The sequence below is a fragment of the Sparus aurata genome, chromosome 4, assembly GCF_900880675.1.
Source record: "Sparus aurata chromosome 4, fSpaAur1.1, whole genome shotgun sequence".
Lineage (NCBI taxonomy): Eukaryota > Metazoa > Chordata > Actinopteri > Spariformes > Sparidae > Sparus > Sparus aurata.
In genome coordinates this window covers 36,320,002-36,345,655 of record NC_044190.1, presented here as the reverse complement: position 1 = coordinate 36,345,655, position 25,654 = coordinate 36,320,002, and the positions used below count along the sequence as shown (strand labels likewise).

Genomic DNA, 25,654 nt, shown 5'->3' with positions numbered 1-25,654 from the left:
CAACACTGATTTCTTCTTTATATCGACACAGAAATCAGAGGGAGCTGCGAAGTGTGTTCATAATATCATCAGCCCTGTCAATCATATAAAAAAAAATTAAACAAATAAAATAAAAATCAGTGGTAAAGCTACTCTCTTTGGGCTGTAGTGGCAGTAAAATGCTTACAAACCAGCCCAAACCTACATAGAAATATAGACAAACACTATGTATATCTACAGGGAATGTATTTGATAGTAAACAAATGCTTTCTTCTGGGGATAAACAGAAGAAAACCTGCAGGCGTCCGACCGTTTGGAAGCTGAGTAACACTTGCACAAATAATAATGGCGGCCCTGATGCAGGTAGCCTCGCTGACTGGTGACTTTTGCGGTCGATCAACTTGGCTGAAGAATAAACACAAGTTCCCTCAAGTGGAATGAAACAGGGCAGCAAAGAAATCTCAACAGGGGCCCGAACAGGCTAGAGTTAATGGTTGGATGAGGACGGCAGTGAGTCCAACCCAGGTGCCATTCCCCACCCTGACTGTCAGGGAGGCGAGCGCCCCGAGCTGCTTCCACTCATTAATTAGGGGTCCGTCTCCAGCGCCGTGCACACAGGTGATCTGAATCCACTGCCATCAGTCCAGCAAGCACACGTAGCTACACTGTGAAGTGTGTTCTTTCAGCTTCTGGCATCTCTTCAAGTCATAAGACGTGTAGATGTGTTGGTTTTTAGTGGTGTGTTTTCTTTATCCATCTCCCGTTGTGTTCAACACAGTCTGGCCCCGAAGCCAGACTCAGCGATGCTTCATTTTATTTTCATGGTTCCTTTCTGTGTATGAGGAAGTTATATTGTAAAAATCGATTCTGCTAAGCCTCAGTTTATAGTCACATCTCCTTCTGTAAGTGTTGGCATTAAACTGAGAGGTGTTTTTATGGGTAACCCACCTAAATCTCCAACATCGCAACAGCCGATCTTATTTCTCGTTGAAATGTAAAAACAGAAACCGAGCAGAACACTTTGTACCGTAAACCCACACGAGTGTAAAAGGAAACATCTCTGCTCAACGTCCATGCTTGTGAACTCAAATACAGACGGAGGCGTTCAATAATAAAAAAAGGTCCCATGAGGCTCAATGATTCATTGAACCTTGGTGAATAATGGAAGGAAAACATTGTTGGATGGCTGAGACGGCGATAAGCACAAACGAAATGAGTTCCCCCCCTTCTAATATGAAGTGCATTAAAAACACTTGAGAGTCTATAAATACAGTAACAGTGGAGTTTGTAAAAATATCCACCACAAAGACACACGAGCGTCATAGAAATTTCATTCAGATATGACTAATTTGTTTTTCACAGATAGACTTTGAAGGAGATGTTATTTTCTGCCTGGAATATGTTCAGTGGCTTTTTTTCCCTTTTTCATTTTTTTTTCCTGTTTCTGGAGGAAGTTGTCTGGCAGTGGTGAAGACGACGGTGGGCGGCTGAAAGGTTTCGGTTTTGGCTACCGATAGCTCTCCGGTCAAAGTTCAGGGAAAACTTGTGGTTTTCCCTTCTTACGAAAAGAAAATGAAAAAAAAAAAATCCAAATTGATTTTCTGTTGCAGAATAGTTGTGTGTAAATTGGTTTTCTTTCGAGGAGATGTGGTCCTGGGAGATAATCGGTGGTTGATGTGTTCTTTAAATTTAAGGACGTAGGGGTATTTAAATGAAAATTATAAATAAAGCAGCCACTCCATGATATGAATGACTGACCTCGCTTCATGAATAATTACACTGCGAGAGGCTGGCAGAGCGTCTCCAGTCTTCCCACTTCTATCATCCGTTTTATTTCGCTGTCATATTTGGGTCACATATTGTTCTGTCGCACTCCGCTGGTGTTCTGTTTCTTTACATTTTGTTTCTCTCTCTCTCTCTCTCTTCTTTCTTATTATCTGCGTGTCTGTCGCTCTGCCCCTTGGTGTCATTTCTTTTTCTTTTCCCTTCACTCTGCTCTCCATATCTCTTTTTTCCTTCTGTCTTTCTTTCTTGTTTACACCCCCACGCCGCCACCCCCCCGTGCAGCCCACCAGGGTTTTTTTTCTGACTGTCCTGGTTGTCGACGTTGCGCAAACTGAAGAGCTGGTACATTTGTTATAAGTCCATTGTCAGCCACTGAGCAAGGCGCTGAGTTCAAAGTGAGCCCCATTCAATAACACAGATCTCCCATAGAGCCGGCGCTCTCGCAACGCGCCGCCGGCCAGACTCCCGCTCGGCCGGAGCCCTCATCAGTCGAACCTGCTTTTCATGCAACATCAGAGCTGTCAGTCGATCAAGCCGCGGAGGGGTAGAAGCCGGCCAAGTTCTTGCAGCACAATCTCACAGCACAACAGAACAAAACAAGACAACAAGACTGTTTCATAAAAAGGCAAGCAGCCACAGCGGGGGGGGGAGGAGAAGGCATGACTACTTTCACTTTTTTTATTTATTTTTTTTTTGTAGGCAGTTCACTGATGCTGTGAGTGCAATGATGAAATAAGCTTAAAGTTTTAGGTCAGCGGCATCAAACACCCGGAGGCACAATAACAGTATCGGGGAGGCTACGTAGTTTTAACCTAAGATGATTGGGCATGCCGCTGAAGTGTACACTTTCCGCAGCAACACAGGAACACAAGCTGAAGCTCAGCTGCCCAGCAGAGCCGCGGTCCTCCTCTGTTCATCAGCAGATAAGCTTCTCTGAGGCTGTGGAGAAACTTTCGTCCTCCGGACGCGTCCACCGTCGTCAGGCTGCGATATCTGACGCATCACGAAATGTTGTTCTGTGAGGAAGTGCTGAAAGTGCAACCTGCATGCATTTTTTTGCATTTCATAATTATTTCAATGACTCGAGGTCAAGTAAGTCTGCCAGCTGTGCAGCGATGACTATGTTGTATTGAATATACACAGATGGATGATGATGATAAGGAGTTGAGTTTTCTCCTTGTGCAAACTACTGTAAAGTTGCAGCTCTTGATATTCTCTCTGTGACTCTGAGGCACTTAAGCCATTGTCTCCTTGTACAAACTTATTTTACAGTAGAGTGCATACTCAATTTTGTAGTAGCTCGCGCCACTTTGAGCAAATCAGCCCACTCATGAGTGTGACAACAGCTGCTGCTGGCTGGTTGCCTCCACCCCTCGTGACCCGACTCACAGCTTCTGCACATTAACAACTGAACTGCTCACTGCTCATGATTGTAAAGGAAGCCGGTGTGTAGCGTGTGGACAATCTGGACGCGGCGGTGGCGCTGAATGCTCAGTGAGAGAGATGGTTTAGGAAACGGGGAACGCTCGTCTCGGAGCACAGCGAGCTGAAAGAGTTTGGCGCGGGACGCTGCAGCAGAATAAGTTGATGGTGAGGTTAACTGATTTGCATCTTGGAGCAAATAAGATTTTAATCTTTAGCCACTTTCATGTGCCTTCATGTAAAATATACAAGTGTGGGAGGATTTTTTTTTTTTTTTGCGGGAGTTGCTGGAAAAGTATTGAATGTTAATTTGAAAGTTAAGTGAATGCATTAAAAAGAAATAACTCTCAATTAGCATAACACAGGGAGCACAGATCATGTGCAAAAAGAAGTACTGACTCAGGGCTTGAACACTGTCTTAGAACGGATATCTATAGATGTGCTGTCAAAGCATGTGGAAGTTTAAACTAACCGGATCCAAGTTCTCTATTTATAATTTATCATCAAACAGGTCGACTGAACTTTCACCACTTCTACTGCAGCAGTTTGTTGAAAGAGGCAACACGGAGACCTTCGCATTATCAATTAATTCCGGATAGTGGACACCTCGTAGGAGGCTTTCTCGCTTTTACCATGATCTCCTGCCAAATAAAACAATCTTACCACGTTAGTTTTTTGCTGTATCGTTGGCAACTGGATGTGTTTCAGTTCACCTCTCATCCAAGAGGCTTCTTCAGTTCGAACTTACTGGAGGGGAGTCGCAGGCTTTTAAACTCTGTGCGGGAGTGTCCTCGCAGAGCCGTTAAGGACACATGTGGGTCGTTGATCCAGCCGGCCTTCGTGTGGGTTGCTGCTGCTAGGTGAGCCCAGGTGTGAATGGTTGTCTGGGGAGGGAACTCAGTGCTGCTTTGTAGGTGGGCGTTAAGTAATGTCGTAGGCCACCTGCTCGGTCGTTCGTCTGTCTTCTCTGGCCAAGATGTTCACGTTGTTGTCCTCAAAGAATCGATTCTTCACCTTCAAATGTGGGTGGACAGCAGAGTCTTGACCTGAGGGGTTGAACCTCCTGTGTGCGTATGTTTTGCAATCAAAATATTCAGTTTTTTCACAGGGAATAACTATTTCCGTGGCAGAGTTTGACTAATAGCTGGAACAGTCACATCATTTTTTACCTATGCAGTGGCGAGGTTGTTCACTACTCCTGTAAATAGGACGGACCCTCGATAGGACTTAGCAGAACTTCGAAAAGGACTCCGCTCCAACTGTCACCTCTTTTAAATCAAGGCTGAAGACCTTTCTGTTCGCCGCAGCCTTTCACTGAAGCAATTTCAAGGCTTTGACCTGCACTGTGACTTCAATTCTGTAGACTTGTCTCTTTTAAACCCTTTTCTATTTTTAGCTTAAACTAAACTTGTTTTATTTTGTTTTTCTTGATGTCTTCCTCCTTGTTTTTAATGAATTTTAAATGCAATTTAAATGTAATTTTTATGCGCCTGTAAAGCACTTTGAGTTGCCTTGTGTCTGAATTGTGCTAAACAAATAAACTTGCCTTGCCTCAGCGGCAGGAGATGAACTAGTCCGCTCAGCTCGCAGAAGCTTTTGTGCAAGATTGTCACGAACAAACAATCGTCCATGTGTGCTGTCGGCTGCAGCGTGAAGTGGCGACTGAGGGCGACCTCCTGCAGCTTGCGTGTTACAGACGCTCTCCTGTGGTGATCAGAGGGTGATCTGCTGATGGATCTTTCTTATTCATAATTTATCATCATTTTATTATAGCATTGAGATGTTGGTTGGCACCCCACAGCCAATCAGAATCAAGTATCACTGGATCAAGCACATTACAGTTATTTGCTACAGTCGTCAGTTGTCATTTCTGAGACATTCAATAAACTGTTTTTGCAGTTGGCTATTCCACCTCGCTCTTCCTCCACACCTCCTACATGAAAATCCTACCTCGACTGTACTCAATGCAAATGAATTCTTCGTCCTTGGTTTGTGCTGACCTCGTATTCTTTGCATGAGCAATATGCAAATATGAAAACTAAATAAATAAAAGAAACTGATTCAGAGGAGAGCTCCTCTATTAATATGAAGGGTCTTTGAAGTTTCAGGTTTTTCTTTTTTTTTTCACTTCACTAAATCGACCCTCTCGTGACCTTTGGCGGGCCTGAGGTTTAAGGAAAAGTTGCTCTTAATTAGACGAGGCGTTGATTAATATGGAGGACGACTGCGGGCTTTGAGGGGCTCGCCGGCCTTCTTTGTGAGCGTGTCCGTCACTTTAAGAAATGTGATCAATTGCTTGTCACTAATTGGATTACAAGAGTAATTGAACATTTGGTTTCACAATTACTCTACACTCTGCTGGATGCATACAAACAAGCCTTTTGTTTTTGTCGACACACATGTTGTGTTTAAAGCTTGTTCCATGTCAGGTCAGTCTGTAGTTATTTACCAACCATCAACAGCTGGATCGGCCTCAGTCACTGCATGCAGCCGTTCCATCCTGAATGTAGGCTTTCCAGTGGCGAGCCATCGGTTGATTGAGCTAACAGACTGGAGCAGAGGGACAGATGTTGGTGTTTTGGATTAATGAGTGACCTTGCAGATTGCTGATGCAAGATTATCAACTCAGGAGGAGGAAGATGTGGGGAGAGCCGAGAGCCTCTGGAGGGAGAAACACCCCGAGTCCCTGGATTCTGCTCTGATGCGGAGCCTTTTACTGGTGGAGAGTTTTGGTTTTTTTAAAGTGGATTTATCTTCATTTTGCTTCTGTGTACAAAAGCCGAAATCCACTGTAATGTGCCTTGAAGGGATATTCCACTGTAAGTTTAATCCATGGTCTAAATCACCGTGAAACTGTGTTAGACTCCCTCTCGAGAGATCAAGTTAGCAGACCGCTAATTTACGGAGTTTTATCAACCTCAGAAACGACCGCACGACAACAATACACTGCAGTAAATGGATCCAAATATAAACCGCCACCAAAAAGCCACAAATAATGCTCAGAACAGCACCAAACTTCAGCAACAGTACAAATAGGGTCTCAGCACATAGTCTGGGGCATCTAACCTCCGCTAGCTTAGCTGGATTTCTATCGTGAAGCTAAAAACAGATTTCAACTCTCCTCCATCAGCTTCCGGGTCGGGGAAGTCCCAACGCGACAATTACCGAGTGCGGTTAGAAATACTCAATTCAGTTCTTTTCCCTGTCCGCTCTCGATAATAACTGTTATAAACTGGCAGGTAAGACACATATGAACTTTGATTGCTTTTCCATGGAGTCATAATCACACATTTTCATCCATGAGCCGCGGAACTCTACTGCACTCGGTAGTCGACTCGTCGGGACTTCCCGTCAACAGGAAGCTGCTGCAGAAGAGTGGTAAATTTAGTCAGCTTTTCAGTAGAAATCCAGCTAAGCTAGCGGAGGTTAGATGCCCCGGACTATGTGCTGAGACCCTATTTGTACTGTTGCTGAAGTTTGGTGCTGTTCTGAGCATTATTTGTGGCTTTTTGGTGGCGGTTTATATTTGGATCCATTTACTGCAGTGTACTGTTGTCGTGCGGTCGTTTCTGAAGTTGATAAAACTCCGTAAATTAGCAGTCTGCTAACTTGATCTCTCGCGAGGGAGTCTAACACAGTTTCACGGTGTGTTAGACCATGGATTAAACTTACACCGGAATATGCGTTTAATTCTCTCATATTTGCCTGCCGAATGGAGGGAAATTAAAGTTTTATTTTGTGATGGTCAGGAGAGGAGATGGGGGGGGGGACACTTGAAGATGACGCATCAAGATAACGTGATGTGAGCTTGTTGGCATTCGCTAACTTAGTAGCTTCGAGCTAGGTGGGTGGGTATCAGTAACCAGGCTTCGTTCAGCTTGCCACATCTCCGCCCACACTCCACCTCTTTGCCACAGCTTTGGTCGGGAGTTAGGTGGAGTCGAGCCCCGCCACGAAGACGCCCGCCGAGCTTCAGAAACGGATCCTGGGCAGCGTCACCGGGACTGTGTTTGTTACCGCGAAACAGTTATCGCTGTGCGTTACAGATGGCCGAAAATCACTTCCCCTCATGTGGACACGGCCGACAGAAGGCCTGAAAGAGTCTCGCTGCGGGCGCCGAGCTCTCTCATTTACGCTCTTTCTGCCATTTTTCACTCAGCAGCTGGGTTAACGCTCTCTCCGCCTCGCTCTTTGTCTCCATCACTCTCTCTGCGTCCCTCCCTCTGTTACCTCTCACTCCCTCTGCCTCTCTTTCTCTGTACTCCGTTGCCGTTCAGGCATTTTTTGTTCCTTTCCATCACATCTGTCCCTCCTCTCACTCTCGCTCTCTCTCTCTCAATATATCGGCCTCTAGTTCCCTCCGCTCCCACGTCTCCTGCTTTGCTTCTTTCCTGTCTTTTCTTTTCCTCATCTGATTTCACTCTTCTTTTTATTCTTCACCCTGACAAGATATATGTTTGCCCTCCCCGCCTTGCTGGCACGTGCACACACACATGCACCGATGCACACATCCTCCTCTCTTTTTCTGTCCGTCTTATCTGGATCTCTACCAGCCCAGCAGTTCTGGCCCGTTGCCTGTTCTCCTCCGGGGAACACAGCTGAGCGCGGAGGAAAAAAGAAGGGATGCCTGATGCTCATATATTCACAAACACACACACACACACATGCACACGCTGTCATATAGCCACGCCACCTGAATTGTACGTAAGCACTCCTTGGATCTTGACTAAATTGTAACTCTCGCGGGTGCTTTTCCTGATGAATCACAGTTTTTCCCCGCGCTGCAGCTGAAATTGCATTATCGTTCCTCCACAGTTTCGACACACTGGCCTTGCAGAAATTCAAGGCGTAAAGGTAAAAGAAGGCAGTGATGTGCCACAGCCGTCCTCCAATAATGGTGACAGAGCGGACAGCTACCTTCAAAAGGTGACATTTTTTGAAAGATGAGCTGTTTGGCGGATCGCTGGCAGACAAATTCAGAGAGACCTTGGCTTACATTGGCTGACAAGCGAGGCGTCGTGGAAAAGTTTTGACATTCTCTACCTGCAAATGAAGAGAGACTCTTCTGGTTGTGACAGAGCCTGTCACAGGGTGATGCTTCCCTTGCTTTGCTGGGTTTTATTTTTATTTTTTTAAACGTATGAATGAACGCAAGGTAACCTAGTGAAGCGAGGTGTGTTCAGCCAGAAAGAAAAGCCACTTCTTATAAGAAATTGTCATCTGATGTGTCGGGGCGTTGCTTATTTTAGTGTCGCAAATTCAACCACCGGACCACAAGCACACAGTTTTGTGTTTCAGTTCGGCCTCTGACTCATCTCAGAACTCACCAAGAACACCTCTTCTCTCATTTCCTTCCAGTCTTTACTCGACAGCCTCTGTACATTAGGATCACGCTCTGCCAGCTGCAATCTGACTTTGCAGACTCGTGATCAAATTAAAGATCGTGAACAGGGAAGTCATCTGTGCACGTGGTTTCTAAACGCGCCTCTGACTGTAAAGTAATCACACAATGAGTGAAGCCAGAACAAGCTGAACAAACAGTGTTTCACTCTGCGGTTGCATCTCTCGCCTTATATTTCACGCCCACCTCATCATTTCACATGCAGCCATCTCTCAAAGAGCGTGTGTTCGTCGGTCTGATGTATGCGCGAGGCAACACACAACCTCACCGCAAATACCTCCTTCTGAAATGTCAGTGTGTGTGTGGGGAAAGGCGTATGCAGGTTTTTTTTTTATGTGTGTGCACGTGCATGGTTAATACCTCCAGTCCCTGCAGCTCTATGTCTGGTGTTTGCTGCTTTGGGTCACACTCAAGAGCAGTGATGTGCACAAGGGGGGGGCAGGCCCAATTCTTGAAAAACACGCGCTAAAGTGCCCTCCTGGGAGCCAAAACGTGCGCTAAAGTGCCTTCTTGGGAGCCAAAAAAGCAGGCCAAAGTGCCCTCTTGGTTGGCAAAACACAACCTAAACTTGCCCTCTTGGGAGCCAAAATGCGCGCTAAAGTGCCCTCTTGGGAGCCAAAACACACTCTTAAGTGCCCTCTTGGGAGCCAAAACGCACGCTAAAGTGCCCTCTTGGGAGCCAAAACGCGTGCTAAAGTGCCCTTCTTTTTGCCCCTGCCCTTCAAAAAGTCTGTGCACATCACTGCTCAAGAGATTATGTCTTTAAATCATCGCAGTGGCAATTATACTGCAAAAGCTCCTCACAGTTGTTCGACTTTTGTCACAGCTAAATTACACGAAAGTCGTTCATTTACCATCTAATGTCGGTAAGTCGAAGCTTCGGGGGTGACGCCTTATTTAACAGTTCTGATTTATTCCTTTGTAATTTCATAGGACATGTTCTGGAAAGAATTGTTGGTACCAATACTGATAGTGAAAGTTGAGTCAGAGTTCAGTTGGTAAAGATGGTAATTTATTGCTTTTGTAAACAAGGACATCTGGCTATGTTTCTAATACTGATGGAGGCTCTTAGTCATCCGGGCCGCGGTGATACTAAGTGTTACATCGCAGGCAACTGTTCATATTCATCCAAGAGGCTTGTTCAGAACTGAAGAAGCCTCTTTGGATGGGAGGTGGAACTTCTTGATATATAATAGAGTCCAGTCCAGTTGCCTACGATATAAAGCACTTAGGCCAATTACTGATGAGCTTGAGTTTAAATTGAGCTTTTCTCTGAAAGAAATCCATTTTCGTTGCCGCAATTAGTAGCAGCATTATGTGGTTCTTTACGGGAAACATCCAGGGGAATCATAAGGAGACCAAACAATAGACCTTGGAATAATAATTTCCCATTCAAATGTGTAATTGCACCGATCCAGTTAGTCACCACGAGGTATAAAAACACACATATGCAGTGCCGTCCTCCCGGATCCATTCAAACAGCCCTCTCTGTCTGAATTGGTCTTAATTGTTGCTGCTTATCAGACTCACAGCGCTTAACAAGGCATTACCACGGCTACAGCAGTCGTAGCAGGAAACCTGCCCACTATCAGGCACCTGAAGGGCACACACACTAACCTCGAGAGCGACGTGAACACACACAACCCAACGTACGCGACACCACACTCACGTGCACCGGTTCGCAAAGCACACACACACACACACACACATGCCAGCAGCGGCAGCAGTGGGCGGTCCCCGGCGAGGCAGAAACACACTAATGGATAATGACAGGGTTTGACAGCAGGAGAGTGAGCTGAGTCACTCTGGGTGCGCAGGCAATGAATAAAAGAACGGGAGTGCTGTCTGAATATCCCTCACTGACTGGATTTCCTTTGATACCATACTATTCCTGCCAGTCTCCCTTGGTAATCCTGCTCATTACACTGTGCTGTCCCTCTATTGTGAGACTGGCAGCGGCAGCCGGTGTGAGAGCAGAACAGGGACGGGCCAAAAAAGCCGTCCTCGCAGGCCAGCCGGCGCCGGAGAGAGGCTCTAACCAGCACTCTTGTCTGCCTCTTGATGATCGCTTGAGCATTCAGCTTCCACTGTAGACCTCTCTTACTGTCATTGGCTGACACGCAAACACGAACTCGGTATCTCCTCGACATACTGAAGCAGCCTGTATTGTTCAGGCTGTACAAGAGCACCAGTGCTGCTGGAAAGTATGTGATGTTTTTGTTGAAGGATGCTACGGCCCGGCGCTGTTTTCTGCTCCTGTGTCATCCGCTAATAGGCAGATTCACCCTTCTCACTCTGGAAGCCGCAGTGACTCCGTACCGTACGGCGAGAGGGACCAATTAAAAAGTTCTTTGAAAGCTGCCAGTCACATCATCCCACTACTTTTTCTTTTTTGATCGCGGTTACTGCGCAGTTTGACGGGCACTCTTTCAGATAAAAATGACGCGCTGTTTTACTTCTTGCATCAGCTGATAACAGGAAGATTGGCTGTCTGAGCAGATCACGCTGAAAGCTGCCAGTCATATCAGCCTATTGTCTTTGGATGCATCTGCCCCACTGAGTCGGGTCCAATTATAGCCATCATCAAGCCCCCAGCTCTGGCCAGCATTGGCTTGTTGTTCACAAGACCACCGTTTGGCCAGAATCATCGTTTATATTGCTCCGGTCTGTTCGCCTCAGACACAAACAACTCTGACAAAAGGCCAGATGTCTAGTTTGTCTGATTAATCCACTACTTCTTTAGCCAGTCGACTTGTAAAATCTGCTCCAGGAAATCTCCCAAATCTTTTTTTTTTTTTTTGTTTCCTCCCCACACCCCACATTCCAGTCGGACACATTGAACGTTGAGCCCTCCGTCAGTGTCACATTGACACGTAAATGCTATTCCAATTATTCTGCGCCCTCTCTGCTCGCTGTCAAATTACCAGCACTGGGAGCGGGACATGGCGCTCGCTGCACCTCTCTGGCATTTTCCCTGACAGGGAGAAGAAAGGAGTCTGAGATAGCAGAACGAGGGAGGGCTCGGGGGCTCAATGAGCACTTTAAATGCTGAAGCCAGGTAATCAGACAGAGTCAGTGAGACCGGGGGAAGACGGCTGGGATCGAAGACGTTTTGCCACGGATGGTTTTCAGCTGATTTTCCAGGCAAGACTGTAGTTTATGAATACCTGACCAGGTGCTTCACGCGGGCGCGAAATAGAATACAGAAAAATGCTTGCAAACTGAGTTTATGCTCCGTAATGAACAGCTGTTTTTTTTTTTTTTTTTTTCAACACAGCAGGCAGGAATACGCAGAGGCTCAGGTGAGGTGAGGTGCATGTTGGCGCTGCACAGAACATCCAGGAGCTTTTTAATGATCCGCAGAGGATGGATCTGTTAAAGGAGCACTGGGGAGGTTTTGGAGGAAGACATTTCAATCAGAAGAGAAAGTTCCTCGTTGAGTTTTTTTGATTTTTAATGCCTGAACAGACTGAATAAACAAACTGATCATACTTTGTTGATATGTGGCGGACCATGCCACTGCTTTTAGCTCCGAAATAAGGTTCTTTGGACCTTATTTTCCTCTGAGAACAGCTTATGGAGAAATGTGTTTGTGTTATTACCTCATTAATTTTTGCAATTTCTCCTACAAAACTACACAACGCCCCTTTAAGTTTGCACGGTTCAGCTGCAGATTTTCGGATCGTTTTGGGTCATACTGGAGGTCTGTCCCAGAAAAGCTGCTTTTTTATTCAGGTGCACGTCGATTTTTTTTGTTTTTGTTTTCCGCACAATAGGCAGAGCAATGAGCCGGCAGTCGGCAGCCAAAAAAAAAAACCCAAACTGTGTTCCTTAAATGACACCTCGGCTCTGGGGACCTTGGGGCAACAGCCACCTGACGTGTATACGAGTTATTTCAGGCATAAGAGTGTGTCAGTCAGCGAGACAGCCCTTTGCAGCAGTCACACACACACACACACACACACACACACACACCTCTCATTAGCACGGAGCTGTACAGGGGTTGAGTAAGTGCTGCTCTGTTCAGATGTTCACACACACTTCACTGCCTGTCAGAGCGCAGAGTGCTGTGGGACGAGAGGCTTCTGTAAAAAAGTGTCTAAGACGGAAACTTTTACTGTCATTATTTCCGTGCAGAGCGAGCAGACAAAGAGAAACCTTCTGCAGTCACAGGAGTTGTAATGGTACAAATTTATATGTTTATTCTTTGCCGCTATTTTTTTTATTACTGTTATCAAGAATGCAGCGACGCAGAGGGGGGGAGGGCAAAGACGAGGGCAGGAGGAAATTATAGGTTGGAGACTGAGGTCCAGAGGTGAGGCGTTAGAGTGGATGGGGAGCGAGGAGATAAGACACTCGGGGTAAAAAAAAAAGACCAGCATCTGGAGGGGGAGGAGAATGATAATTGGAGGGAGTGTAGAGGATAACAGAGGCGAGACCAGAGGCGAGCGAGGAGAAAACAGGAAAGCGCTCAGGGCTAATCAGGAGGCGCTATGAAGGCCTGGAATGGTCTTGTTTGTGAGGACGTCGGAGCCCAGAGGTGAGCCAGCAGGCATGTTAAGAATGCATGGCTTCGAGGCCACCGACTGACAAGAGGAATAAAGTGGCTCGGAGGAGCGAACCCAGGCACCGGTACTGGTTCTGTAAGGCTCGTGATGTGTGTTTGCTTCTCGACAGCCTGTCAAGTCTGAGGTATTTACATTTTAGTGTCAAAGAGACTTAAGATTTACAACTACAGGCGTGTTTTTCTGTGAAGTGGATTAGTTTTCCTCGGGGATGGTTAAACGCCATGTAATAATAGCACAATGTGTGTAAGCCCACAGAACTGTTCATACGGGATTAAAGAACACTGTCACTTCACTGAAATCGCTGCCTGTTTACAAGGTAACAATCTGCTCTTCATCCTGCATGTTGACCCTTACCGAAACAAGACAGCGAATTCCCCAAAACTCACTGTTGTCAATCACAGCTCCAGAACCCTTTTGTTTCTATCGGATCACGAGGTAATTTGTAGATGTAGTTCACGTTCTCAAACTTCCCAAAGGTGTCAACAGCTAAAAAAATCTGTACTGGGTCACGGTTCTGTATGTCTCTATAGAGTTTAAATGATGTGACCAGTCACAGTGAAGCTAATCGTGTTTAAACAGAGCTTAAGCCCTGTTAGCAAAGAACTAATATTGGCCCACATGGTTCAGTAATTTTTTTTTTATTTTTTACTGAACTGTGTGTGAAGTCTCAAGAGATTCTCACCGACTTTAATTTAATCTGCATGCTGTAAATTGTATAAAAAGGACAAATCTTACAGATCCCCTCCACACAAGGTGCAAAATGTAAGAACTGGCCATCTTCTGAATCCATACTCAAAATAACTCCAACTCCTAGCTGCCACTAGCTGCTGCTAACAAACAACTAGCTGCCATTAGCTAGTAAGCTCAGTCAGCTGTGCAGCTAGCGGCCGTATTAGCTGACTCTGCCTGGACTGGGAGATCGGTATTATTTGCTATCGGACTGTTTACCACCTGCGGTACGAAATGACTAGGGGCTAGCTGGTTAGCATGCTAATTTCAATAGATATCTCCACAACACAATGCGTACACTTCTTTGACATGTTTGTTTCTGTTTTATTATTGCACCTTTTAGGCATAAACCAATATTTTCTAATGTGCGTCAGACATGCAGGAAAAAAAGAGAAGAATAGCACCTTCTTCGTCTCCCTTTTTTGACAATTCCAGAATATATGAAGGTGCAAATATTCTTGGCTTCTAAACTATTAGTGATGATATTTTTCAGCGAGCACTTTCAGCAATTAATGTGAAAAAACAGCCGGCCAGTGTCAAACTCTGCACGTGTGTCATTCAACACAGTGACGCTCCAATGTTCGACTGTAGGAACAAGAAGAAAAACACATTTCTGACTACAGGGAGGAGATTTTTTTTTTTTTTCACCATATTCTCTGAAGACTGGATCCCCTGATTGTGACTCTATCGACTTCTGATTCTTTATTTTTCATCATCTTCCTTCCTGTCTTCCTCCTTTCAGTAACAATCAGTTCTGTGCTTGGTGTAAATAAACTCTTTTAGCTTCAAATAAAACTCTTAATGAAATACAGGAACGTGGATCCATTGATTGCATTTGGCTCCAAAGTCATTTCAATCCCTTCCCCCTGCATGTCCGCGCGTTGGACTGACGTGAACTGCAGGCAGAGGGTGGGAGGGGTGCTGACGCTTTAGTATTCAGCCGCGGTCCCTGTGCTTTACTCACATGTCTGGACTCATCAGTCGCTGCTGTAATCAGGAGTGCTCTGACAGGAAAACAAGGGGTGTGTGGGAGAACGTGAAGCTAACTCAAATGAGAGGCCAGGGTAAACAGTGACAGGGCCAATTCCAGTTCCCAATCTCACCGCAAATAGAGGTGAACAGGGGAGCACGGAGACTTAACGAAGACATAGCGGCGTCTGATCACAGCAGCTCAGCGCGGCACACTGTACCAACAGGTCACCTTAAAAGGATTCGGCACCGACTTTAATCTAGAAGAAATACGAAAAAAAATGAAAAAAACCTGGCGGGGAGGGGAAAAGACTCAAAAGAGGTCATCAAACAACTCATTTAATCCCACCTGGAGCCAGAGTGCAGAGCACGGCACTGTGGGTGCGCAATTATGTTTTAAATCATTTTATTTGTTTAAAACTCAGCACCCCTTTCTCTTTTAAACGCCATCAGGTCGCTCTCAGAATCAAAGTGAATCGGTGTGTGTGTGTGTTGTTTTTTTTTCAGTCGCTAGCGCTTTTAACAACTAATAATCTCTTTAACATTTATAAGATGCTAATGTTCTTTTTGAGATGTAACAGAATTTTTTGGGTGTTTGTTTCGAGGAAATCCGGAATTGTTTATGTAAATGAGGCGGGTTTTATTTTCTGTCTCTGTGTTCAGGTAGATGTCGCCCTTTATTTCAGCACCAGCAGCTGTCCGCGGTCCAACTGTGAAAACACTTTCCTCGCACTTTGTTTAACCGCTGCGTTCCTCCCAGCTGAATAAACAAGTGTTCAGTCTTTTTGGAGTTCTCGTCTGCTGTGTGTTTCTACATTTTCCATTTTTTCGAAGGTCTCGTCTCGGGATTCGACCGTGTTTTCACTCTGTTTGTGTTCGACACCTTCTGTGCTTAACGATGGTTTCGATGGGAAAGACAAGAGTCACCTTGATTACATCGATGGGTAAACGTGGAAAAGGCGTGTCGGTATTTGTTGCTCGTAGGAAACAAAGAGCAATTCCCACACATGAACTCCACCTCTACAGATGATGTAACAGAGGCAGGACTGTTAGATTTTACAGTTCGACAATAAACTTGTTCTTTGTCTGAAATGAAATCAGTGCACTGAAACTTTAAACTTCACTGGAAATTTAAGAACTACTAATAACCTCCAACGATTGTTTTCTGCAAAACAGATATGACGATACTGATATATATCTGTGATCGAGATCAGCTGATAGTATTGACAAACCAATACAACAGTGATGCTGTTATATATGTGATGATAAAAGAGGTCAATGAAGATGAGTTTTCATTTGTCCTCTGTGAGTGCTGTCGTGAAAATGTGGATCAGATCAATTTTAGGAGTGTCTGGTTCCACGTTTTATTACGTGTTACGCCGATCGGATCTTGCGCTGGTCTTGGTCTCGACCTCTCAAAGTCCTGGTCTTGTCTCGGCCTTGATACACCTCTGATCGCGGTCATAACCTGGTTTTGGTTTAGCCGGTCTTGACTACAACACGGCGTGACTATCTGATGACATTGTTTTAAACCTCCAGATGATCGAAATGTGTGTTGTTTGTAAATGAGGTCGCTGTTTAAGGTGATGTATGGACGGTGGAAATTGTGTTGTAAAGGAGCCGCTGAGCACTCCCTTGGTAACGAGAGGCTTCATGTAAAGGATGGAAGGAAATACCCATTATTGATTTTCCTGATAGGCTGCAACAGAGTGAATAACGACTCAAAGAATGGCAGTGTCATCTGCATATATGAAGCACTTTGTGTAATGTGTTGTGTTGGACTAATAGACTTCTCCGGACTCCTTCTTCCTTACAGCTTTTGGTCTGTTGCTTATGATAACTAACGTTAGAACAGAGCTGAAATCAATGAGGAGTAGTCTGGAATGGTTACTGGGACTGTCTAGGTTTTTGCAGGAGTAATTTCACAAGTCAAGTCGAATCAAGTCAAGGCAATTTTATTTTTATAGCCCAATATCACAAATCACAAATTTGCCTCGAGGGGCTTTTCAAGCGTCGACACCCCTCTATCCGTACACCATCAATTCAGATAAAGAAAAAAAACAACCTTTAATGGGAAAGAAATGTAAGAAACCCCAAGACGGCTGACGGAGGAAGGGTCTCTCTTCCAGGGCAGACAGACGTGCAGCAAATTGGGAGTTATTTTCGGGCACCCCTGGCTTCAGAAGTAAAAGTCTGAATCACTTTTCTCACTACGTTACATGACTCACAGTTGGAGCGCTTCGACTGCAGGGTCAGCTTAAAAGATGCAGTGATGGGAAGATGAGTAACGCTATCAGACAACATCTGGTACCTTAATGAAAAGAAGTCCAAGGTAGAAGATTGTTAATTAAAATTTTGTGGCATGATTTAACTTAAATGTCTTGTCACTGAGGTTAAAATGTGGTTACATGCATCACTAGCAGCAGTTGGAGGCTGAGCTGCTGAGAGCACTGAAATCAGCTCACCTTTAAATTCCGGTGTGAACGTGGGTGCCGTGTTTTGTTCTCATCTGCAATGACGAAGAGTTTTGGAGTCAGCACTGCTCTGATTCATGGCTCAAGGCCAACGGCTAGTGACGTATTTAGATTTGAGTATTTTGAAAAAAAAAAAGGAAATGGAGATACAGAAAGGGGAAAAACAATCCTCCCACGAAATGTTGAATCCAATCACCAGGATAAACTTTGGCAACGCACGTTTCTGCAAAACACGGAAATGTTGGAAGGTTGCATTTCTTTATGTCGACTTCACGATTTTAAAGTGGTCTGGCTTGTGATGCTCATCAACTGGTTTTTAGGTTCAGGCACAAAAACCACTTGGTTAGGTTTAGGAAAAGATCAGTGTTTTGTCACGACAAACATGGACAGAAATTGTTCTGAGGTGTCTTTAAAAATAATCCAGTGGTGTCAAACGTTGAAACACAATTACTGACCACAGCACGACATGTTAAACTACGTCTTGCATGTGAAAACAAGTCAGTATCAGTTTACTCATAACATGGAGGTATTAATATGTTCAAGACAAATTAAATATGATCATATTGTTTTAGCTGAAGTCCTACATGTTAGCGTATTACTCTAAAAGTTATCACCAAATCTTTACCACAGTCTACATCTTTCTGTTTCAAACCAAAGTTCATGTAGTTCTTTCAGAACTGCAGCCTTCTTCACAGTGTGTCTGTCCTCTCTTCCCTTTTGAAAAGTTGACTCAGTGCTCGGGCTACAGATACATGAGGGCACATCGCTCCTCTCATGTCATCATCAGCCCTGTTGAATCCTCTCCTTCATGTAGCCGTGCCTGTGCAGGCTCCAGGACAGCAAACAGCCGCTCGGCCTGCAGACTTCGTGACCAGTGTGAACTCGTCTCAGACGAACTTTGCAAAATCCTCCTCTCACTGCTTGGACCTTTTGAACCCCCCACGGCTTCACCGGCGAGGGAGTGGTTCACACCGCAGCGTCTCGTTCGCCGCCTCGGTCAAGAGCTCTGCAGCATCTAAATAAGACGCGTGCCAATTAAAAGCCTCCTGCACCTCGTCTCGCCCGAGATAATTCACTTAACCCCTGGGCTCAGGGCTGACAGGTAGCATTTGTTTACACATCCCTTCTCATGCAAGCTGCCAGGCCTCGTCCTCTACACGATATTAGAGCGCGCCGCCTCCCACTACAGCCCAACACACCGCTCCTCCGACTCTCTGTTTCCATGGAAATCTGCCCTGGGAAGTCTGTGCATCTCCTAACCTTGAAAGTGCCCCAAGTAAGATCGACTCGGAGAATATATTGTTGTCAAAATGACTTGTCATAACGGTAATCAGTGCCACATTTGATTCCCCCCCTTTCAGCAGCTTCCTATCTGAGTGGTTCATTATTTCCCCTCCTGCTGTGCTCATTGGCCAGTGATACCAGCATGAGAGGGAGAATTTGAAGATTGCACAGAAAGAGAAGGCTGATATTGGAGCAAATTAAAACATGAGACGGATTAGAATAGCTACCTACTTCATCGCCCCACAGAGGCAGTTTCTCTTCATCTTTAAACGCACTCTGGCAATTTTTTTTTTCTCTCTATATGGAGGGTATTATCCCTAAGGCACTGAATGGTATGTCCATTTGGATTGCCTTAATTTCATCATTTAATTACTCTGAGATAAAGCGACTCCATTCAGTAAAACATCTTTTTTCTTAGGCCTCGGAACTGTCAAACGATCATTGTTGGAATCATCATTTTTATACGTAAAAATACACCGTAATCCAGAATACATCTGTCGCCCCATAATGTAGCATCAACAGCCAATTCACAAATTCCTCCATAGGAGCGATGTTATGATGGAGGCGATGATGCACGAGCTGATCTGCTAAGCTGCCGCCTCGGAGCGGGGAAGCAAAGTGCTCCGAAAATAGTGCAAAGGTGTTAATGCAGCGCCGCAGCCTCGCGTCATAAATAGTCCCTCCACTGAGCTCACTTTCTATCTCTCCGAATGTTGATGTAGTCTTTGTATGCTTAGCCCCGCGTTCCTGCCACGGACAATTATGAGCCGAACCGTGTGTTATTTATGGTGCAGGGACGGCTGATTTAATGTGGAGGGGGGGATCGGACGAAGTGTCCCCTTTTTCATTTGAATCGCATCTAATGAGAGAGCACATCCCCGACGATTTACGAGTCCTCCCGTCACCTGACCTTCACCAGGGGTCAGAGGTGGAAGGGGGGAGCCCGTACTTGGTGTCGTGAACATCATGTAATTTATGGATTTCACTAATAACTCTATTCTGGCGTGCCCCCCTCTGAGGTGCAGTAAAAAAAAAAAACGCAATTGCTGCGAGGAGGTCAGGAGAATGTCATGATGGGGTTTAGGAGGGCTGGTTAATATACCCGGCTGCTTAGCAAAACCACAAAGTGACATCGTCCTTTGTCAGAGAAATTACCACATGTTTTTTTTTATATTCGCAGATAAAATGTGAATGCGGCGCTGATTCAAACGAAATGTAATCACAGTTATTGTCTGCGCCGCGCACCCTCTTGTCTCTTTCTTTGACTTCACTCATGTCAGCCTCTCATAAATATACTGCGGCTTCATTAATCATAATGTAGCTTTAGAGGAGCATAGCCATGCGTGACCTTTATCAGCGTCTATTGATGAGCAGACGGAACTGCGGCGACGTTGTCAGAAGGAAAAAAGGAAAAAAACCCTCCGCGACCCGTATCATAAATCTAAAGCCCGTAATTACCCTGTTCTCGATACAGACAACAAACAATACCGACTAATAAGGTGTAATTAGGACACGGAGCCAGAAACAGAAATGTCAGATGAATACAGAAGCCATCACCGTGCAAAGTGCAGCAATAATGAAAAGGCTTTGTCATTTGGCTGGAGAGGAAGACATCTCAGCTCTGACACGCTCGAAACCTTTGTAGGTGGCATGTCTTCTGATGCCAGCCGCTCGCTCATGGCACTGTGCTCCGCCGGTGAGCAGTGCTGGAGGTGTGGAGTGGGAGAAGCAGTGATACAGGACTTATACAGCCAGATACCCAGAGAAGTTAATGTTAAGTTGATATAATCGACTTGCAAACAAGCTCACTTCTACAGGAGCACACACGTTGATCTAGATACAACCACAGTTGACGTGCAGTCCAACAACTTCCTGCACTAAATGGTGGTTTTGGCAGTGATTGGATGAATTTGTTAATGTTTTAATTAAGTAAAGACATCCCATTGCATGTAAAAGATCTGCATTTAAACTGTCAGTACAAAAGTATTATCAGCAAAATGAACCAAACAAGCCCACAGGAAAAACACAGCTTCACCCCCGTCAGCAGTTCTCCTCAGCTCCACAAAGACTTGCAGCGTATTTCAGTGAATTGTTTTGGTGCTCAGGCCCAAAACTCCACTATTTGTTTCTGTTCAGGCTGAGGTTTAGTACATTAACTCAACATGAACACAACAGTAATAATGTCCTTGCAACATATAACGGTGCACAAGCACCAGATGCAATGCACCCCAGTGCTTGTAGCAGGAGTCTAATTTACAACACTGGTCTGCAGGAGGCAGTCAACACTGTTCCATGCAGCTGATTTCAGAATAAAAAGGGTCTGAAAGCCAACTGTACTTTACCTGCCAAGCGCCAGGAAGACAAAGTTAGGGAGTTACAGGGGATACAGAAGGGGATTCTTGCAGCTAAAGAGCCAGGCAATGATGTTCACAAGGGGGGGGGGCAATCGTGGCTCAATTGTTGAAAAACGTGCGCTAAAGTGGCCTCCTGGGAGCCAAAACGTGCGCTAAAGTGCCCTATTGGGAGCCAAAACGTGTGCTAGAGTGCCCTCTTGGGAGCCAAAACGTGTGCTAAAGTGCCCTCCTGGGAGCCAAAACGTGTGATAAAGTGCCCTATTGGGAGCCAAAACGTGTGCTAAAGTGCCCTCATGGGAGCCAAAACGTGTGCTAAAGTGCCCTCCTGGGAGCCAAAACGTGTGCTTAAGTGCCCTCTTGGGAGCCAGAAATGCGTGTGAAAGTGCCCTCTTTGTTGGCAAAACACACTAAACTGATACATGATAAACTGCCCTCTTGGGAGCCAAAACGTGTGCTAAAGTGCCCTCCTAGGAGCCAAAACGTTTGCTTAAGTGCCCTCTTGGGAGCCAGAAAAGCGTGTGAAAGTGCCCTCTTTGTTGGCAAAACACACTAAACTGATACATGATAAACTGCCCTCTTGGGAGCCAAAACCCACACTAAAGTGCCCTCCTGGGAGCCAAAACGTGTGCTTAAGTGCCCTCTTGGGAGCCAGAAAAGCGTGTGAAAGTGCCCTCTTTGGTGGCAAAACACACTAAACTTACCCCTTGGCTGGTTAAAACATGATAAACTGCCCTCTTGGGAGCCAAAACCCACACTAAAGTGCCCTCTTTGGAGCCAAAACTCGCGCTAACGTGCCCTCTTGGGAACCAAAACGCGCGCTAAAGTGCCCTTCTTTTCGCCCCTGCCCTTCAAAAAGTCTGTGCACGCCACTGGAGCCAGGTGATTCCCTCAGGAGTCAGTGGAGCCCCAGACACAACTTCACATTAATGTTAATGATGCGCATATCTGCTGAATCCAAATACACAACCAATAAATATATCATATATACTTAAAAGGTGCTGGTATCAACACTCCACAGGCGGTACAACTAATCATTGTAGGTTTAAAGTGTTTAGTAAAACCATTAATCTTTTCTATACTCATTCCTACTGATGTGAGTCTGGTTATGGGATCATCTCTACTGAAACAGTGGGAGGGATCTGTTCCTCAGTGTCCTGGTAGTTAGTTTCACTTATAGGGCATCATAACTGATTGGATTAAAGACGTGCGAGTGAGTCATTCTTGGCCAAACCTGCACTTTGAGTCGTGAACACCTAAGAAATTCTTAACTCCTCCGGGCCTTCTCTCACAACACAAGCCAGTCATCAGATGATGATAAACAGACATTTCAGAAGCTCCCGTGTTTGGTCTTTTTAAAGGGCACGCCTTCAATCCCGAACCACTGATTGCTCACCCATCACCTCCTCCTCCTCCCCGGCAGCTGCTCTCTCTGGCCCGGGCCTGGAGGATATCTGCACCGACTGAAACATCGTTTTATCTCCTACCACAACAAGTTAAAACATCAATGGAGCAGAGCTTAGCGCCTAATACCTCTGTTCTCCAGCGCTTTTCCTCTGATAAACCACGCCAGCATGCCGGAGCCGTGTATTCCCACACAGAGTCAAGTGGAGGAGGAGCGTGTGTGCAGAGTGCAGGTGTGGGTGGTGTGTTGGGTAGAAAGGGGAGTGCAGCTGGTTGGGGTCACAGTGGCTCAGTGTGCTGAATGACTAATGAAAGGTTCATAGTGGTGCAGCATGACTGCCTGGCCTGAATTGTGGGCTGGAGGAGGACACGCCTTGTCTGGCTTCCAGCACCCTCCTGGCCTGTCTCTGGTTAAAACCAGGCATTTAACAAGTTCTCCCAGAACAGAGGGGCCACAATGCTTCACTTAACAAGCTCATTATTTCACATTGTTTTTGTCCTTTTGCTCCTCCTCGGCGGCGGTGGCGGGGAAAAAAGGGTGTTTGATGTGTGTCTCTGTTAGAGAGTCGTACAAGGGTCTTTGAGAGGGAAGGATGATAATGGATCTGCTAATGATGTGGCCCTCGCTTATGTGGATCCTTGCATTAATGCGGGGTCTTCAGCATGAATATTCAGAGGCTTCGTCTCCGAGAGAGAGAGAGAGTTGGACGCTCAAGGTTACTTTTAGAGGGCAAAGGAGGACGAGACTCAGGAGCCGGTTCTGCTTTTAAAAACCGCTTCCATCATCAAGCAGTGTTACGGCGAAATACCTGAGAATCACAGCAGAAACTTAGCGCTAGGGCCCTCTTTTGATCCGAGCGGTGGATTTTTACATTCGGATGAGTTTCGCTGAAAGCCTTTTTTCGAAAAGCTGCTGAAAGATGATCGTTTGACATTAAATGTCTGGGGATGAAAACAACTTCAGCGTTATTGGTTGGCTTTTCTCTTCCACATTACGGCCTTCCCCGCCGGTGCGTTTATCCCGAACCCCTCCATTAGTGCTGCAGAAAATCTTATTTATGAAGGCTGCAGATTACAGCAGCAACAAACCTGCACGAGGTATGAAATTACACCTTGGGAGAATTATTCACTTTTTTCGATTATTAAAACAAATTATTTTGACAAACACTTTCGCCCTCGTCTGCAGCTCCCTACGTCTATATATGTCTGAAATAACCAGGATGAATTTTTCTGCATCGCACAGATGAAACCTCAGTCTGCCCAATTTATCACAGTTTCGCCGCGCAGCAGTAAAAATCAATAGCATAGTTATACTGAGTGGAATTGACTGAGTGTGAAATTGCAATCAAACAGCAACTATTACCCTCACCCAAATAGATACTACAGAGATAAATGATGTTTACAAATCCCCCTGAAATTCGGTTTACATTGTTATATTACTTGTTTCAGTTATAGTCTATTATGAAAAAAATGTTCCACTCATGAAATGTAATTTTGGCTCGCTACTTGAGAGAAGCGGCGCGTTTCTCAGAGCCACCTCCGCGAGCATTCAGATTTTTAAAGCCGAGATTTATCTAATCAGATCAGAGCCGCGTCTGATTCATCTTCAGAGCGGCTTTAACGAGACACCTTTGTCACAAATCTAATTTAACCTCGCCGCGCTTTATTCCCCCCCCCCCGTCTGAAAGTCTCTCCCTTTTTGAAGAAAACAAAAGGTCAAATATTCAAGAAATTAAATCCGTGTCAAACCTGGATTCTCTCGGCGGCGGAGAGTGCGACAGTATTGACATCAACAGCAGCTGTGACAAACTCCCAACAGCGGCCCGGACAGAACACCTCTTCCAAGGAACCAATTAAACCGTTGGAGATTTCAATTACCACCTTAATGGGGCTTTCAAGATCAATAACTGTGTATTTTGACAAGATGGTCAGGGCTACAAGAGGCCTCGCGCCGCTCCATCAGCTCAGAACAGCAGACGCTGAAAAGACCGTTGCTATTGTTGCGCATGGATGTGCTTCCCGGGCGATGGTATCTGTGCGTGTCGTGATAAATATTCATGCGCTTCACATGCGCCAATGTAAACTGATATCGAAGTTGCGCATCCTACATAAGCTATCGTTAGGGTTAAGAGATCAAATGGCACAGCGGCGCCCAAACAAGATTAGAAAATGTCACACGCCACTTCCTTAGCCCGCTCCTTTCCCCTCTTCCTCTTCGTCCTCCTTCTCCTTCTCCTCCAGTGTCCCGTTCAGAAGAATAAAGACAAGTAAAGATTCAACACACAGAGCCAGACAGCGACGCCGAGCTCTCCGGCGCATACTAATCTGAAACAACATCGCATCTGGCCAACGCATTTTATCCCATCCCCACCGAGGCGTGTTTAAGTGTGTGATGGGGATCTGCAGATCTCATCACTTAGGGAAGGTTGTGGCCTGCATCTGCAGCCCCGCCGCCACCGCCGCCGCCGCCCCCCCCGTCCTCGTGCAGGTTCCCATCACTTCCACCCTCAAATTGGAAGTGACAGGCCACTCAGGCAGAGGTGTCTTCGCTCCCCCCATCAGCAGCCATGCAGCCCCACTCAGAGCTGTCAGCCTGATTATATATCAGCAGGACAGGGGGGGGGGGGGACCTAAGGAAAGGAGATGTCCAGCTGGAGACAGACCACTAAACACGTCGTCTGTCCTGCTGCCGCACATCTGCCAATACACGCGCCACCTGTCCCAAAGGCTGCCACAAAACCAATCTGTGTCTCCATCACTCCACTGTTTTCCTCTGGAAATTCAACAAATGGCGTCTTTCTCTTTCTCTTTGTCTGTCTGTCTGTCTGCCTGTCCTCCCTCTGGTCTGCAAACTACATCCTTTTCAAACTTTTATTGATACTTTCTTTCTTTCTTTCTTTCTTTCCTCCTGTACTGTTGTCCTTCTCCGTCTCATCCTCTCAGTGCTTGCTACAGGAAGTGCAACTCATTTACCAACTTTTCATGCCTGTGGCAGCTCATTACACAGATAGAGCTACCTGTCCTCCCTCCGCGGACTTGTTGATTTTTTTATTTTCTTTTTGCCGACGATCAAACATAGACGTGCTAAGTGATAGAAAGCGCAAACTTATCGCAGCCTCTGACGCGTCGGAGGCTCCTCGCTCTCCACCTCAAGGACGAGAAAAAAAAAAACACATGTTGTTTACTTAAGTGCTCATTTCCTCCTCTCTTTTCTCTCCCCAGGCGTGAAGCTCGGAAGCACTCCGCGGCAGTCCAGAGAGGTACGTGTTTACTCCAATTCCCCCAAAA

At 45.7% G+C, this 25,654-nt stretch overlaps 1 protein-coding gene across 3 annotated transcripts in view; it reads left to right on the top strand.

The window, feature by feature from the left end:
- chst8 (carbohydrate (N-acetylgalactosamine 4-0) sulfotransferase 8) overlaps positions 1 to 25,654 on the top strand; it is a 226,733-nt gene that overhangs the window by 194,581 nt on the left and 6,498 nt on the right. For all 3 annotated transcript variants that reach the window (XM_030413607.1, XM_030413609.1, XM_030413606.1), the window contains exon 3: positions 25,589 to 25,626. In XM_030413607.1, the coding sequence (XP_030269467.1) occupies positions 25,589 to 25,626 (38 nt within the window). The remainder of the gene's footprint in view (positions 1 to 25,588; positions 25,627 to 25,654) is intronic.